Source organism: Formica exsecta, unplaced genomic scaffold (genome assembly GCF_003651465.1).
Source record: "Formica exsecta isolate Colony F162 unplaced genomic scaffold, ASM365146v1 scaffold17, whole genome shotgun sequence".
NCBI classification, from domain to species: domain Eukaryota; kingdom Metazoa; phylum Arthropoda; class Insecta; order Hymenoptera; family Formicidae; genus Formica; species Formica exsecta.
Window position 1 is genome coordinate 66,412 of NW_021849015.1, and position 16,944 is coordinate 83,355.

The 16,944-nt window shown below is 29.2% G+C and overlaps 7 protein-coding genes across 12 annotated transcripts; 2 read left to right on the forward strand and 5 right to left on the reverse strand.

Annotated features, from left to right (window-relative positions):
• Positions 1 to 60: 60 nt before the first annotated feature.
• LOC115233274 (peflin) lies at positions 61 to 1,946 on the reverse strand. Of its 2 annotated transcripts, none has more exons than XM_029803585.1 (4): positions 1,675 to 1,869; positions 1,240 to 1,414; positions 829 to 1,107; positions 61 to 664 (listed from the first exon to the last, which is right to left on the reverse strand). In XM_029803585.1, the coding sequence occupies exons 1-4, from the start codon at positions 1,684 to 1,686 to the stop codon at positions 573 to 575; spliced, it is 558 nt and encodes a 185-aa protein (XP_029659445.1). In that variant the 5' UTR covers positions 1,687 to 1,869; the 3' UTR covers positions 61 to 572. The 2 variants fall into 2 exon arrangements, with proteins under 2 accessions (XP_029659445.1, XP_029659446.1); XM_029803586.1 differs by having other exon boundaries at positions 64 to 664; positions 1,814 to 1,946.
• A 110-nt stretch (positions 1,947 to 2,056) lies between these two features.
• On the forward strand, positions 2,057 to 4,956 carry LOC115233272 (survival of motor neuron-related-splicing factor 30). 3 transcript variants are annotated; one of them, XM_029803582.1, is made up of 6 exons: positions 2,057 to 2,467; positions 2,575 to 2,798; positions 3,288 to 3,437; positions 3,692 to 3,697; positions 4,049 to 4,199; positions 4,296 to 4,956. In XM_029803582.1, the coding sequence occupies exons 1-6, from the start codon at positions 2,429 to 2,431 to the stop codon at positions 4,428 to 4,430; spliced, it is 705 nt and encodes a 234-aa protein (XP_029659442.1). In that variant the 5' UTR covers positions 2,057 to 2,428; the 3' UTR covers positions 4,431 to 4,956. The 3 variants fall into 3 exon arrangements, with proteins under 3 accessions (XP_029659442.1, XP_029659440.1, XP_029659441.1); XM_029803580.1 differs by having other exon boundaries at positions 2,059 to 2,467; positions 4,287 to 4,956; XM_029803581.1 differs by lacking the exon at positions 3,692 to 3,697 and having other exon boundaries at positions 2,061 to 2,467; positions 4,287 to 4,956.
• Positions 4,894 to 6,591, reverse strand: LOC115233269 (GDP-D-glucose phosphorylase 1). Its single transcript, XM_029803578.1, has 5 exons — positions 6,152 to 6,591; positions 5,809 to 6,089; positions 5,615 to 5,717; positions 5,223 to 5,532; positions 4,894 to 5,139 (listed from the first exon to the last, which is right to left on the reverse strand). Exons 1-5 carry the CDS (start codon positions 6,356 to 6,358, stop codon positions 5,024 to 5,026), a joined length of 1,017 nt encoding a protein of 338 aa, XP_029659438.1. The 5' UTR covers positions 6,359 to 6,591; the 3' UTR covers positions 4,894 to 5,023.
• Positions 6,592 to 6,734: 143 nt separating this feature from the next.
• Positions 6,735 to 8,411, reverse strand: LOC115233271 (probable DNA-directed RNA polymerase III subunit RPC6). Its single transcript, XM_029803579.1, has 4 exons — positions 8,236 to 8,411; positions 7,281 to 7,893; positions 7,037 to 7,198; positions 6,735 to 6,952 (listed from the first exon to the last, which is right to left on the reverse strand). Exons 1-4 carry the CDS (start codon positions 8,307 to 8,309, stop codon positions 6,878 to 6,880), a joined length of 924 nt encoding a protein of 307 aa, XP_029659439.1. The 5' UTR covers positions 8,310 to 8,411; the 3' UTR covers positions 6,735 to 6,877.
• A 2,440-nt stretch (positions 8,412 to 10,851) lies between these two features.
• LOC115233287 (ejaculatory bulb-specific protein 3-like) lies at positions 10,852 to 12,385 on the forward strand. The gene is made up of 2 exons (XM_029803605.1): positions 10,852 to 11,824; positions 12,071 to 12,385. The coding sequence occupies exons 1-2, from the start codon at positions 11,617 to 11,619 to the stop codon at positions 12,223 to 12,225; spliced, it is 363 nt and encodes a 120-aa protein (XP_029659465.1). The 5' UTR covers positions 10,852 to 11,616; the 3' UTR covers positions 12,226 to 12,385.
• Positions 12,386 to 12,416: 31 nt separating this feature from the next.
• Positions 12,417 to 13,657, reverse strand: LOC115233285 (ejaculatory bulb-specific protein 3-like). Of its 2 annotated transcripts, none has more exons than XM_029803603.1 (3): positions 13,520 to 13,657; positions 12,954 to 13,176; positions 12,417 to 12,722 (listed from the first exon to the last, which is right to left on the reverse strand). In XM_029803603.1, exons 2-3 carry the CDS (start codon positions 13,141 to 13,143, stop codon positions 12,532 to 12,534), a joined length of 381 nt encoding a protein of 126 aa, XP_029659463.1. In that variant the 5' UTR covers positions 13,144 to 13,176; positions 13,520 to 13,657; the 3' UTR covers positions 12,417 to 12,531. The 2 variants fall into 2 exon arrangements, with proteins under 2 accessions (XP_029659463.1, XP_029659464.1); XM_029803604.1 differs by having other exon boundaries at positions 12,954 to 13,171; positions 13,520 to 13,624.
• On the reverse strand, positions 13,656 to 16,676 carry LOC115233284 (nudC domain-containing protein 1). 2 transcript variants are annotated; one of them, XM_029803602.1, is made up of 5 exons: positions 16,420 to 16,676; positions 15,337 to 16,321; positions 14,717 to 15,084; positions 14,632 to 14,634; positions 13,656 to 13,792 (listed from the first exon to the last, which is right to left on the reverse strand). In XM_029803602.1, exons 1-5 carry the CDS (start codon positions 16,532 to 16,534, stop codon positions 13,782 to 13,784), a joined length of 1,482 nt encoding a protein of 493 aa, XP_029659462.1. In that variant the 5' UTR covers positions 16,535 to 16,676; the 3' UTR covers positions 13,656 to 13,781. The 2 variants fall into 2 exon arrangements, with proteins under 2 accessions (XP_029659462.1, XP_029659461.1); XM_029803601.1 differs by lacking the exon at positions 13,656 to 13,792 and having other exon boundaries at positions 14,169 to 14,634.
• Positions 16,677 to 16,944: the final 268 nt, after the last annotated feature.

Below are 16,944 nucleotides of genomic sequence, written 5' to 3' on the forward strand. Positions count from 1 at the left end.
TATAATAAATTACTGCATAAAAGAACCAGTTAAAATGGTAGAAATAGATTTTAACAAAAATTGTATGTTGACTACATGGATTATTTCACTTTTATCATATACTCAATACATAAAAAGTTATGAGACATTATGCATAATATATTTTACTTTAAGCATTGTCATGTGATTTTCATCTTTATCTTAATATCTTGATATATATACACTGTCACTTAAGTATATAAATGCGCAAGATAAACGCATCTTATTGTCATTTGAGGTATTGATATATTATTAGAATCGATAGAATATATAAATTAGTGTTTCTTATATTTATTCACAATCCTATTTCTTATTTTAAGAACGTCACAATAAAAGCTTAAATGTGCTAAGTAAGTTGCGAAAATGCTTAATTTCTAAAAAAATACAAGTACATTTATTATAAATCTAAAAATATATACATATAAACCTGTTTTATATTCTCTCCTAAGATAAAAAAATAGAATTTGCAATGTGAGCTACATTAATAGTTATTCTTTTGCATCAAGTGTGTGCAAGTGATAATTTAATTGTTTTCAGTGTTAAAATAAAAAGTATTAAATGCTACAACTAAGAGCTACCCCCAAGAAATCTTCAAAACTAATGGTGATTGTTCCAGTTTGATCCGTATCCTTTGTTCTAAATGCCTCTATAAAATGACATATTTTAATAAATTATACATATAAATCATTCTAAATATTATTATGAAAATGTTAAAAATATTATATAGATCGAGAAGTAAAACATTATATAATTATTATACACTAATATACATAATGTTATCTTTTCTATATACCTGTAAGTCCTATTTACCTGTAAATCTTTGTATTTGAACACACAATACTATAAACTGATCAACAGTAATAGATTGATGATTACGAAGATCGCTTTTTTTTATAAGAAATTCAATAAAGTCTGGACTAAGTCTGTAACCCATTTGTGTTAGAGCTGCACTTAATTCACTTTCTTGTATACTGCCTGAATTATCATGATCAAAACCACGAAAAACACCAAGCCAAGCATTTATATAATTATAGAGAGCTTGAAATTCTGATACATTTATAGTGCCATTCTTTTCTTTATCAAACATACCTGTAAATCAAATGAAATAATTCTTATTAATATCTCTTTAGTCAATTATCGTTTATTTAAGAAAATGACTTATTGTTAGGAATTTATATTAATCAATATCACAATAAATGTATATAAAATTTGCAAACGTACCAATCATTAACTTGCACGCTGTGTCAGAGAAAGTACCTCCTTGACCGTTAGCTAATGCTGATTTCAATTCTGTAGCTGTTATTTGACCACTTCCATCTTTATCCACCATAGAAAACCATTGTTGAACATCTGGATTTATTCCAGATCCAGGATCAGTAGAACCATACATTGCGTTCTTAAAAAGAAATAGATAGAATAAATATAATTAAAGAAAGTCAAACATTTTCTTTACACACATACACAGACAATTTATAATAAATAAAATAAAGATAAATGCCACAATTTCTTTATAATATTCATCCGTGTATTAAAATCATTAATATACGTGTATCAAGCAGTTCAGTGTAATATTAATAACAAGTGAGATGATAAAGTTGTCATATTATTGCTATATATATATATACAAGCAATTATTATACAATTATTCAGAATTACCGGATATGCCATGACATATCTCTCTTTAAATCTAAAAGTATATAAGAGTTACGTTGTGTGTAAAATTTATTTCTTCAGACTTGTCATCATATAAAATTCTATATTACTGATATAAAATTGCAATAATACTCGCACTCACTATTATAGAACATATAAGTGCATACTGGAATTCTGGAATCACCGACGACAGCCAGCTTTAAGCCCGTATTAAACAACGCATTGAAAAATTGAAAACTAAAAATTGGAGTTTGACTAATCAGAACAAAAGTCACCAAAATTTCTTTGTCCTAATTGGTCAAATTTTAATCTTCAATCTCAATCTTCAATGCATAATCTGATACGGACTTAGCAGCAATTCTATGAGTTTTGGAACGCAATGTTAACACAATTGAATCGCCATCTTGGAGTTCATCACTTTAGATACTTCTATAATTGATACTTTTGCTGATACCTTAACATATTGGCATACTTTTTATCTATAATTATTCATTTTATTCATTATCATCTACTATCTTATCTATTGCATCCGTCCATTATGGTGCATTGTAATTTGTGACATAAAAAAAAGTTAGCAACGTTGCAGTCGCTACATTGTGGCAACACTGTTCGCGATACGTTTTGCACTTTAAATCAAGGGCATTATCGAGAGGAAATATTATTGTGATATACATATTTGGGGGGGTGAAAGAGAAAAAATATAACACGCTGTGGTTTGTGATTTTGAATAATCTGTTTCTCATTCGAGTCAAACACCATGGATGATTTGCAGAATTACAAGCTACAGCTCCAGCAGGTGAGTTTTGTTATTCTTTCTTAACCTCATAGCGATTAATTAGATGCAAAGAAGAGTCTCGATCGTTTACAATATTTCTGCGCTAACTCATACCTTTCGTATTTCAGGTGGAAGCAGCTCTCACAACAGATCCGAATAATGAGGAGTTGATAAAGCTGAAATTTGATCTGAAGGAAGTAATAAAGCTGACACATGATTTAATTAAATCACAACAACAGGAAAAAAGACAAGCCAATGGCATGGATGCTAAAGATCCTATTTTGCTTGCAGTTCTGGCCAATAAATGGAAAGTCGGCGATCAATGTATGGCACCTTGGAGCGAAGACGGCAAGTGAGTACTCTATAGATTTAATAGTTCTAATTTAATTGAATTTTTATTCAATTTTACAATGGATAGATTATAACATATGTAGCATCGTTTTGGGAGCTAAATATTTTGTCTGAGCTATTACTGGAAATTAAAATATAAAAATATGATTTAATACAAAAGTTTTGATAAAATTCTACAAACTTTAATAGTTAATTGAAAATTGTGAAGAGTTTTGGCAAAATTTTTTATTTTATTTTTTGAATTATTTATTTTTCAGTTAATATTGGATGGACTTCATTTTAAGAAAATTTTAATTTGAATTTAAACTGCCAAGTTATATTTTTGTAACATTAAAAAGTTGCAGAAAAGGTGTTAAGCAAGTATTTATCATGGATAGATTTTCTTTGAAAAATCGATATATTGATATTTTGTCTAAAAAAGCACAACTATTCTAAAATAAAACTTTTGCAGTTCTTATTTCTTATATTATATTTTTGTAAAATTTTGCAGATATTATGAAGCAACCATTGACTCAATAAGTGAAGATGGAGTTGTAAACATAACATTCAATGAATATAAGAATACCGATGTTACCATGCTCAGTCAGCTGAAATCTGTTGCTAAGAGGCCAGCATCAGATTGGGCAGATCAAAAATCAAAGTAAGTCATTTTTAATCTATGATATCTATAAATGTATCACCTATAGATTAATATGTTTTACAATTTTGCACGTGTTTGCCTTATGAAAAATGTAGGAAGTATAAAGCAATTACTAATCATTTATTTTCCCCCTTGTTCCTATTTTGAATTGACAACAATACTCCATGATTGGTATGATATTTGGTCTGAAATTGCTCGTTATTGCTCATTTATCCTTTGATGTTACATGGTCTGTATGTATCGCCCGGCTTCAGGAAAAGGTAACAAGAATTGCCCAATTTCTCTGGTATCATACTTTGTGTGCGAAACAAATTAATAATTGATATAATTATAGAAAAAAGGAATTATATATATATTGTTTTGCTATTTTGTAAATATTGATTTATTAAATAAGTATAGTATTACATTTTATAAAAAATCAATTGTCAATAATTTTGTGGCACTCACACACTTACATATATACATACATTTTAATTTTCTATTTATAGAGATGTATGTGCTTAATAAGAATGTAAGAATATTGATAGTAACAGTTTTTTTACTATTACTCATTTAAAAAATTGGCTTGTTTCTTATGTATTTATCTACATAATAGATTCGTTCATTTACAGGAAGATGCAAGCAGCTGCGGTGGCAGGCTCAGATCCAAACAAGCAAAGAGAATATCTTAAGAAGAAGAAGCAGAGGAAATTGCAGCGATTTAAGGAATTGGAGGAAGAACGCGAGTTGGAGAAAAACAAATGGTTAGCATTTACCAATAAGGTATGTATAGCACAAGAGAACTCATTTATGTATTTATTTCAAAGATGTATTTATAAAGCATGTCAGCCTTGTAATTATTTTCCGCAGTCTTCAAAGAAAGGGGTCATAAAGAAGAGTATCTTTGCGACACCGGAGAATGTGAATGGTCGCGTGGGAATCGGTACCTGTGGCGTTAGTGGTCGGGAAATGACTAAGTTTAGTAATGGAGAAAAGTGGAGAAGGGGAGCTTAAATAACTTAATGTAAATAAATAGATTACTTTACTTGTAACTTGGTGAGAGATAGAAAAGATTTTTGCAGAATTACTATTATATTAAACATTAAAGAGACTGCTGATTTTTTCACGAACATTGGCACATGGGTTGAATCAATGCGCGCAATCACAAAAATGGCGGATATTTTTATGAAGTGCGCAGAGATAATAAATTTTGTCATATGTTAGCATCAACCCTATAACTCCCGAAATAATTTCGGATTTTTTACCGTAACATGAAAATAACTATGACAAATGTGAATGTGTTTTTAGATTAATATGTTTCTGTTGATATAATTTGTTTACAAACAAATTCATTGATATAAATAAATGTATATAAATGGAAGAAATCCATGGAGGAAACAAAAATATCAAGTATCCATTTAATATATATATATTTTTTTTTTCATGAAACAAATGGAAAAAACTTATAAACAATGTGTAACCAAAGAATATGGAATATATTTCGATTAATCTTAATGTACAGGTTGATTACAATGCAACACAAAAAAACTGATGAGATTTATTATTCCATTATCCATTAAATTTTTAATATAACTTTTATTCTCTATTTATTTCTCTAAAAAATATTTAAGCTTATCTTTTATTAATGAGAAATATTCGTCTGTAATATCATTAAGAACATTGCTTACTTCATCTTCCATCAGATTATTGTATACATTTTTATCTAAAAAATGTTGTATACATATGTCTATATTATTTATACTCTAAGAGAAATGATATTGTATTGGATATGGATATTACTCTTACCCCTAATTGATAAATGCCCGAAAAGTTCACACACTGCAGGTATAAATGCAACAGTGTTTTTAACACCAATAAACGGCTTTCTAGCCCAAATATAAATGCGTACATCGTTATATAAATCGTCATTAGGTCGTGATTTTGCTCGCGTAATGTATACATTGTGCGCTACTTGTTGTAATTGTAAGTAATTCACTATAAGGAATGTTTGAGACACAAAATCCCGGATACTTTTAAAATTAGACAACTTGAGACAAAATCCTTTTGCTGGATAATTTATCAATAAATGTACACCAGACATATAACTGCAAAGATCCTGACAAAAAAAAAAAAGACTTCTATAATATATAGCAAATAATTTTTATAGTAAGTAGACAATTGTCAAATATATTACCTACAATGTATTCAAGAAGCATCTCATATTTCAAATAGTACAAATGCCAGTGTAAATGATTAACAGATGCATGAGCACACAAGCTATTGAAAGCAGCCCTCAAAGACCTAGAATAGAAAAAGCAAAAAGAAAAAAAGATATGTCACATCTGTTACATTACATCTTGACAAATGTTTCTCATAATACAGAGATTATTACCAAGAATTACTTAAAAGACATAATTCTATCACTTTGTAAAGACTGTACTCTGTCATAACTTGTGGTAAACATTTCAAGCGTTCCGTAAGAACTAAACAATGACCGTGTTCCAAAGGACTGGCATTAATTGCAACTATATCATTTGTGTCACCATTTCCTATATCAAATAATATTTCTTGTTGTGTTAGTTTAGTAAAATTAAAACCTGTAGAGTTAAAAGATTGCAGCATAGATGTAATCGATTCTGGTGTACGTCTACATTGAGCTCTGTCTGGATTTAACTGAAATTATTGTATTGTGCATTAGATGAAAATTTTCTTCATATACACATCGATGAGTGTACCTGTGCCAGAAATCTGTATTTTCCTTTCAATGATTTACTACTCCTTATGTTTAAAATATATCGGAATGCTTTGATTTCTTCTGCTTGCTTCCACGTTTGCTGCAAAACATTATCAAACAGAGACTCTCTTTCTTTATATAATTTAACGGCAAAATTAAAATCTTTTGCATCATAACGAAATGTTGGAATTTGTTTATGTGAAAGCATCTTGTATAATCGTGAGATTTATATAAAATATATCACGTAACTATTAAAATGCACACATCACTTCAGAAGTGTGCTATTACATGCACGACAAAAAGTTTGTCAAACGTACCGATTGGCTGTCTGATGAAAAATTCCTAGAATTCTAATAGGGTCTCCAGAAATTCTGCATCCGATAGCCAATCGGTACATCCGAAATATTTTATCGCACGAGTACTATCTGAAATATTATAAGAAATTTGACCAATCAGAAAATCTCTTTGCTCTCTTTCACTTTCAAAACAAATTATAAAATAATTATTTATATTATTATTGATATAATTATCTTAAAGCATATCTTTTGATGAATAATGAAAAAGATATAATCATTACAAATTTATTTCATGTATGATGTAAGTTTTATATTCAAATATAACAAAAATCATAACATTCATAATACAACACATATTTACAATGTACATATGTAAAAAAATTAAATTAAGATTACTTTATATTATTAATATTTTAATTTTAGAAATAATTCTAATCTAGCCATTCTCTAATGTATTGGCACTTTATAGATGTAACAGGCCCGTCATCAAAGCATTGCTTCCTCACCTGTAAAAAAAAAAGCATGAAATAAGAAATAGAATGATTTTATAAATGTTATAATAAATACAATATATTTGTAATGTGTCTTACTGGACACATGCCACAAGGAGTTCTAATCAATCCAGGTGAAGTAACTAAAGGCTGAATTGCTCGATACAAATTACTTCCATCTCCCGCAAGTATCCGTTCAACCTTACCATCATAAACTAAGGTATTTAAAATCATTTCCATATTTGTTACAGATAATTTCACCTATAAACATAATGGTTTTCGTTAATTTTAACAGAAAACTTAAACAGTCAGAAAATATGTTTTGATGCATTAAAAATATTACCTTGCTTATTCCTAAATCTGAAATAAATTTCCATACATCTTTAGATGAAGCAAATGTCAGGTTTCTTGCAGCAATAGGCCCGATGTTACTATTTTTCGTTTTTTCTCTTTTTTGCTCCAAAAATCGATAACATTGCTGATTCAATACGTCAACAAATTCAGTTTCAAAATCTTGATCTTGATACCATGCACCACCTGTTACTGATTCATCAGGTTCTAAGTTGTATAGCATATACACTTTTTTCTTACTTGCTGCTACGGATTTAACGACTTTAATGAACTTTTTGGTCTCCAAACTTTTCAGAATTTTTTTTAGTTGAGTATGCATCAGATTAGATTTAAATCTAATATCTCGAGTCCATATTCCTTTATTCCCTGCTTCTTCAATAATCCTATATACTATCTTCTCTTCATTATCGGCACCCTTAGCAATTTTTGTTGGGTCTTTCAAACGATAGGACAGCACTCCTGCTTGTTTATAAAGATCAAAGTATCCTTGGGACAAGAGCTTATTTATAATTTGAGCTCGTTGAACTGGCTGTAAATCAGGCATCTCGATAGCTAAGTCTTTGTCAGAAATACCCTTGGGTTTCCCTTGTGCTAGAGTAATTATTCTATAAAAAATATAAAATATGTATATATAATAGATGATAAAAGAGAAACAAGATTGTATAATAAAACATATGATAAAATTGAATGAATGACAATGGCTTTGTCTTTCAGTTTTTATAATAAATCACAATTTTATATATAAAATTGATACTATCGACATATAATTAGATAAAACAATTATATAAAAGAGGAAATGATTTAATGCATTAACTCTTTATATTTGATTGAAATTTTATGCTTCACATTTTGATATTCAAGCTTATAAAAAAATTTAAAGCATTGATATTTTGTTATTTTTATATAAAGTTAAAAATATCTCTAATTAAGATAAGACAAATTCATACTTTTGCTCAATTGTATCCGGCCCATCGAGATTCGTGGCATCTGTGTAAGGCATAGCTTTACTTATCGCCGCCATGTTTATTATGTGCGGGGTTGGTGTTGGTGCGGGCTGGTGCAACCATTAGCACGCTTGAGCTGGGACTCGTGTTCTGGCAGTGACACCGAGACACATTCGGTTAGGGTTAGGATTAGAATTATAATTAGATGTCACCACTATCGTCGTTTTTTGAAATATGCTAAAGTTGCCGCTCAGTTGTCACATATTCAAAAAATTTTAATAATGTCATTATCCCAGATAGCCAAATCTGTCGAAAGCAGATCATGCCAAATGTCTGCTATCAACTGCTGTCAGTAAAAAGGTTACAAATTTGATACAGAAATGATTGTTATTGATTAAATCGACAAATTGGTGTCATTTGTATTATCTTTCTTGTGCCTATCATGTTCTCGATATCTCAGAATTTAAATTTGTGTAAGTATCGGCGGGAAGCCAAAGATTTTGGACCCGCAGGGAGAGTTTTTTAGCGGGTGCGAGTCCCGCATATCCCACCGGACCGGCCGGTGGGAATGCATAATGCATTTTTCTCTTCCTTCGAAAAACAAAAAAAAAAAAAAAATTCTGATATTTGTGTGGATTTTGAAGCTTCAAATTTTCGCGCTTCTTGAAATTTTCCTTGTGCCACTTTCTTGCTAGTTATGTTTTCTTGATACTCCACTTCTTTGCCGATTATGTTTTCCTGATACTTTTGAGAATTCCAAAGCTTCAAATTTTGCACTTTTTAAATTTTGGTTTGCGCCATCTCTTTGCTGATCATGTTCTCCTGATACTTTTGCGGATTTCAAAACTTCAAATTTTAGCGCTTTTCTAAATTTTGGTTTGTGCCACCTCTTTGCTAATATGTTCCCTTGATACGCCACCTCTTTGCTGATCATGTTCTCCTGATACTTTGCGAATTTTGAAACTTTAAATTTTAGCGCTTTTCTAAATTTTGGTTTGTGCCACCTCTTTGCTGATATGTTCTTTTGATACGTCACCTCTTTGCTGATCATGTTCTCCTGATACTTTTGCGAATGTCGAAAGTTTAATTTTTCGCATTTCTTAAAATTATAGTTTGTGCCACATCTTTGCTGATTATATTTTTCTGATATTTAATTCCAAGAAATGCAGTTTCAGAAATTCCAAGAACGAAAAATCGGCAAAAAATATATCAAGAAAATATATAATTAAGAAAGAGATGTGGCAGGATAAGATATGTGGGAATGGATGGGTATGTTTAATAAAAAGGCATATGCGTTTTGTATTATTAATACAGTTTATTAGTTATTTTTAAAAATTACAAAATATATTTTACAGATTATTATTAATTCTTTTATATACACAATAGATAGATATATCGGTTATCGGGCGCAATCGCTCGCGTTGTTAATAACTACATTTTGCGCACGCACACACGCAGTCATTTCTCATTATTATATATACAATAATACACAGGCATTTTATTACATATATACATATATCGGATATCGAACGCAATCGCTTTTGCTGTTACACTACATTTTGTACATATATATATAGTCATTTTTATTATTATACAATAATAATAAAAATGACTATGTATACACAGGCATTTTATTATTTATACGTATATACATGCATAATATGTATATATCGGTTATCGGACGCAATCGCTCGCGTTGTTAGTAACTAAATTTCGCGCACACACTCAGTCATTTTTATATTATTATACAATAATACACAGGCATTTTATTACGTATATACATATATCGGATATCGGACGCAATCGCTTTCGCTGTTATATATAACTGTATGTTATTATAATGTCATTATATTCTGTCACCGACGAGATATCATTAAAGACTGATGGTCTTATGGGATTTAGTGACTGGAAGAAATCTCGCTGCGCGCTACTGTAAGTAAATAAATTGCATTGTCAGTAATAAAACAATAATTTGGTACAATAAAATATTGATTTTGTTGTTCTTGAGGCAGTTACATAAAAGATCTATACATTTTCGATAATAAAACAATAACTGAATAAACTAAAATATTTATGAAGATAATAATATTCAAGATATTCTTTTGAATGTTATTTTCGTTCGCAAATTATTTGCTTTTAGTATAAAGAACAAGTATGATAAGCTAAAGAGCCATATACATTGGTTTTGATCACATCCTCAAAATGTTACAGTCAAAAACTGCAAGCAATTGTCCATATAAAGTCACGAAACGCAAGAAGAAATAATATATAATAATAAATACATATGTTTATATAAAACGCTATATAAGTATACATAAATTTCCGTATTCGTAAGTTTAAAAGAAAATGTTGCCGTTAATATATTATTCATATGATCAATTGTGTAAATAATCTCTTGACTTTTATTAAAACTAAATTAGTCTTTAGCTATATATTTTCGTATATATATAATCACGCAAAAAACTCATAATATTTAAAGATCATTTTCATATTTAAAAAACGAATTAATAAAGTTTTTAGCTGTTGCCGAACTCGTTTCAAAACTGGTTTATATATACACGTGAGCATATATATATAGACACCCTCTTTTATCTTTTAAACTAAAAGAGATAAACCATAACAAATATTATATCAAATTAAATAGTACAATCCGAACTCTATCGTGAGCATAGTAATTGCTTACAAAAATCCGTGTTAACGAACGGATAATTATGTGCGTAATTTTTTTATAACACTGTGGATATTTCAACACCATAATAAGGCTGCATTCGAAAACATCACCCGTATGCACTCGGGAACAAATAAGTGTGAACAAAGAATAATATAGAAATAATGCATTAATATTTTTTTGTATAAAAGTAAAAGTTTCTAACAAAATTAAGTAATAGTAACGTAAATACTTCTTTTATCCACTACGCCATATAGTTTGTTCGAGAGGAAACACAAAATTTATTCGAGACGAAATAAATAATGATGTATTTTTAGTATATTTTGTACAAACAGTTAATGATCAACCAGATTAAAAAAAAAAATCCCAAAACAGCAGGAAGTCCACAAAGTTTCCAGGAAACATATATATTCATTACTCTTACCCTTGGCTGGTTTATTTAACGCATTAAGATTTCTTGACAAACCAGATATCAACCTTGATTAAATCACGCGATTTGTGATTTTTTTATTCTGCTATAGGAGAACAACTCCAGTTTGCCTTCTTTCTTTATGAGAGTGATGACCAGTCATCAAATGGCCATGGCGTCCTCTTTGTTCAGAGACTTTTCATCGTTCTCGTCATCTATAAATACGAGCAATCGGAGACGTTGTAGCGTTCAGTTTTATACAAATACTTATTGGAGAACGAAACGCATTCAATAATTTTTTCCTAAAATGATTAAATTAGCTATTTGCACATTTTCCTGCCTTATTGTGACATGTATCGTGTTGGTTGCGCATGCAGCAGATGAAAAATATTCGACCAAGTATGATAACATCGATGTCGATGCAGTGTTGGCTAATCCTCGCTTGAGGAATCAATATGTCAGCTGTGTAATGGGCACTTCTGCCTGTATTACGGGATCTGCACGCTTCTTAAAAGGTAATCATTCCCCATTTTCCTTCTCTTTGTTTTTTAATTTAAACTACCGGAAACGCCCAAAATATGTTTACGGTGACACGTATATAATATTTCACATATCACTCTTCATGTCAAGATTTATAATGAAATAATATTTTTAGGAAAGAATAAACTTGTTAAATCACACACATTTTTTTATGCTTTTAAACTTTTAACACTACAATACTTGTCATTTATATTATTTTAATATTGTTTTTTTCTTTTTAGAAAAATTTGCAGAAGCATTTGTTACGAGATGTAGCAAATGTACGGAGAAGCAAATATACTTTTTTGATACGGTTACCGAATGGTTTATGAAAAATGAACCTGACACTTTCCATCGCGTAGTAGAAATAGCAATCAAGCAAAGAAAAAATGCATAATTAATAAGTTACAGTTTTATCACGATTATGACATGATCTAACTTAATTAAATCTTTTGCAATATAGTATATTTTTTAATAAGTTTCGTAAAATTTTATGAGAAATGTAATTGGCGAATTGTAACTTTATGAGACGAAGATACTTAAGGCAGAGGAACAGCATTACATAGGTATATTTATTATACGCGTGCGTTTAATGTACACATATGTAAACACATGATATTGATTTATCGATATCATGAGAAAACATAATTATTTATTATAATATACATATATTGAAAAAAATAATAATAAAGTATAGTAAAGATTATTCTTCTACTTGTGCTAGAAATTGTTCGAAATCTGCAATATACTCTTTGTTAGGATCATATTTTTGAAGGAACGCCGCCCAGAGCTCTGGTCTATGCTCTTTCAAATGATTGCTTATTTTTCTTGCTGCTTGCCTCTGCTTTAAATTGCATTTTTCGCAAATTGTGGCTACCGCGTGTGGAAGCTCACCTATATGCGAGAACATCGAGATTTATTTAAGTTTATCTCAATATGTATATGAATAAATTATTTCGTAAAAACTTGTATGTATATATACGTTGCGTTATATTTCAGTATAAATATATATGAGTTATTTTTCTTTTCTTACTTAAATACGATTTTCCTTTTTGCTTAAGAAAAATACAGCTTTTATAGAATTATTGTGATAAAGTATCGAAATAAAAAATAAAATGCACTTACGTTTAAGACTGCGTGCATCGGCGGTGCAGGAACCCTTTTCGAGAATACAATCCATATATTGATTTAGAAGACGATCACTCTTAAGAATTGCATCTACGTCCACATTGTCATACATATCCAGATAATTTTCCGTCCCTGAAACGAGTCCAGAGAACACGAAAATGGACAGCAATATAAACGTGAGTCTCATCTCTTTTTGATCTTTTCGTCGCAGCAATCTGTTCTACGTAAATTATAACAGAAAAAAAAGATTAATCTTATATTTAATTAAACCTTTCATAAATTCTTTCCTTAATTATTGAGAGAATAATATACGAGAATGCAAATTGATCAGTTTTTAATAAAACGCAAATAAAAATAGAATAAAATGAGATATCGTTATTTCGATCAATTTTGAAATAACGATGGAACACAATCAAAGATTTTCTCACTGTTACACAAACATTCTATAACAGTTAATTAAAAAATTTACAATAAATAGAAGCGATTTTAATATTTTATTCAGATACACGAGATCTAAAATAGAAAAAAAAGAGTATAATACGATGCATCACATATTTCCTCACCTAAGATTTCTCTAAATTTATGTAACTTGGTTAAAGACCAATATTCTCACGCAAAGACACAATTTACACAAGAGCAAGATACGTTAAAATCAGCGCTTATGAACGTGTTGTGGTTTCGGGAAAAAGAGAGGCCTTATCAAGTTTTTATTGCGATAAATGCTTGTTACCGTTATCCTATCTGATTTAATTCAATGAATAGTGTATGAAACGTGAACTTTTATGTATACACTTTGCAACAGGTATATAATATATTTACATTGAATTATGCACGATCTGCAAAAAACGCGGAATCAATTTATTCGTCATGTCACGTATAAAATCTTTTGAAATAAAACGTGATGATATGCTGTGAGATTGTGTAATTTCAAATAAATACACATGTAAAGAGAAGATCGTGCAATTTAAAATAATTATTCGATAAACTTGTAACATTTTTATATATTTATATATCTCAAATGTAAGACACTAAAAATTATATCATAAAATAAAAAAGAATCTGTGCCTTTATTTTACATTTTTTTTTCTTTTATAACCAGGATTAAATATCAAATTATTAAATGTAAATATAAATAACTTATTAAATTAGAATAACTTATTAAATTAGAATTAATACACGTATATGCATGTAAAGAAAAGAAATAACAAATTATTAAATTTAATTTTTCTATTTCGGCTACTCTATAATTAAGTCATGGAAAATTGAGCAGAATATAAAATGTTATTTCTAACGAGAGATATTCGCAAATGAAAAAGATGAGATAGCAAACCTAATTGACTACACTATGTTGTTGCTACCCATCTACAGCTTACTCATGTATGTATACAGTATATTTAATACTATATGTGTTATTTTAAAATACAATATTCAAAAAATATTTGGAATTATTTATTTTAATAATAAACGCAGCTTAATTATCATAAAGGGATTTGTAAACGATATAATTTATCTTTCGAAAGTACAAACAAATATTTCTTTGTAGCAACAGCACCCATAATGGGGGAAGTTTCACAATTTAGATCTATAATTCTTTGCTTGGCTGTCTTTGCCCCATCATTAGGTTTCTCATACAAAAATACATGTCTCACATGTTCTACTATAGCTATATACGAACCATCTACGAAATAAAAATGTGTACATTAATATTTTTAATGTAATTGCAGAGAAATATATTTAAACATTTTATTTTAATGTCTTACCAGTTGGAGACACACAAAATTTTTTATTGGTTTTACTAGCTTCGACATAGCCAAATCTGGGAAAACTATGGGTATGTTTTATATCCCATTCAGCATCATCATTTACATCATCTATTACCCAAACGCAAGCATCATGATCATGCCTCAGGCATACTGCTTGCCCATATTTCCTTTTGCATGTGAACAGCACATGATTATTACTTCCCAATCTAGCTAGATGCGTAGTTGTCTGCATAGAAAGATTAATTCTTTGTAAAAAGTTATCCTTTCCTTCTAGATCACACTCTTCTAATTGCTCAGCATTAAACCCTACACAAGGTTGATCTCCTCCAGTACTGCTGTTCTGATCTGTACATAAGTGTGCTAGCCTATAAATGGTGATATTACATATATAATATATGATTATATTACATTTGTATATATTGTATACTATATGTTACAATTGTATATATCGTATTATATATTGTAACATATATGTGTTTACATTATTTTAAAAAATTGAAGTAAAAGAGAATCATATATGATTATAAAAGTATTATACAAAATGTTAAATATGTATCATATATATATTACTTAAGGATAAATATATAACGCTAGAATATGCAAATTATGAAAAATACCTTGTATGAATTTCTGCAGCAAGAACTTCGTTAGGTAAACATTCACCTCCTGTGTCACCTTTGATTAATTCACTCCACATTAATCCATTTTCATATTTATTTAGATCAATTTGCAATGTGTCTTCTTTAAATCTCCAAGTTGCCATATTCTCCTCTAATCTATGTTGACACTCTCCTTGTATTAATATTTCATTTTCCATTACAACAGATAATTCTAATGGCTTGATTTGTATTTTAGGCTGTTTATTAGTACATTGTTTAGGTATTTTAATCCAAACAGTAAGTGAATCTTCATCTTGTGACCAGTAATACTTTGGAGTCTTTATTTGCAAATCAATATTTGATTGTTTTATTTTATTTTCAGATTCTTGTGCATCTCCTTTCTCGAAATCAATATTATTTTGACAAATAGAATGCAAATAATTACCATTTTTTTCCATATAGACGTAATCTACAGTGCCTTGTACCTTCAGTAACTGTTTATCTATATAATAAATATTCTTTATCTCATTTTCTATGTATTGCAAGGCATACGATAACAATGTGAGCTGTGTATATTTCTTTTCATCATTTTGTGCAACAATAGTGCACATAGTTACAATAATCTTCAAATCTTTTTCTATATATTGCACATTCATAATAACTCCAGGTTCTATAGGGCCCAGTGAAAAAACTTTCATATTCTGTCCTGTATTTCCTACTAATACCTCTAGTTTTTCACCACCATTGGAAATTGCTGTAATATTATTCAAAGTAAATCCAATTGATGGATTGTACATTAGTTTTGACAAGTCTGTGTCTGGAGTATATAATTTATACATTTCATCCAAGGAATTATCCTTATCTAAACGCCAAACAGTCCAATCTTTATCAATAAACCAACACGATATATCATACACATTCTTAAATAAATGATTATGAAATGCAAATAGTCTTGCTTCCAACCAAGATTCTTGATTATGGTTTGGTTCTATTCTGTATACATCTGAAAAATATAATTTTTTTGATTAAAGAAAAATCTAGTATTTTTATAAAAAGCTGTATCTCTAGATATAGATTATAAAATATAAATTAAAATCTTACGATTTTTCAGCTTGATTTCAGAAATTATAGGAGCAGCATCGGTAGAAAATTGATATTGTTCGAAAGATGAATTCATCAAACTTCTATCAGGACGTAATTCGATTATTTCTGTCATGGTTCTTGTTTTATAGACAATATTAAGCTATAATCTATAATATCAAAAAAGTCAAATACAGGCAGACTTTTCATAGGATAACCTAAGCTTTATACTCATAGTGCCCGCGATTATAGTGCCAGCTGGTATCAGTTCCTTATATTATAATGGAATATTCTTTATTTTTTAGTGGAGATATTTTGTTATTTATTCATCACATAATTTAGATATAAAAAAATAATATAAGACTTTTCATTAAGCTTTATACTCATAGTGCCCGCGATTATAGTGCCAGCTGGTATCAGTTCCTTATATTATAATGGAATATTCTTTATTTTCTTTATTTGATATTTTGTTATTTATTCATCACATAATTTAGATATAAAAAAATAATATAAATTAATTAATATTAATATAGCAAATTTATATAA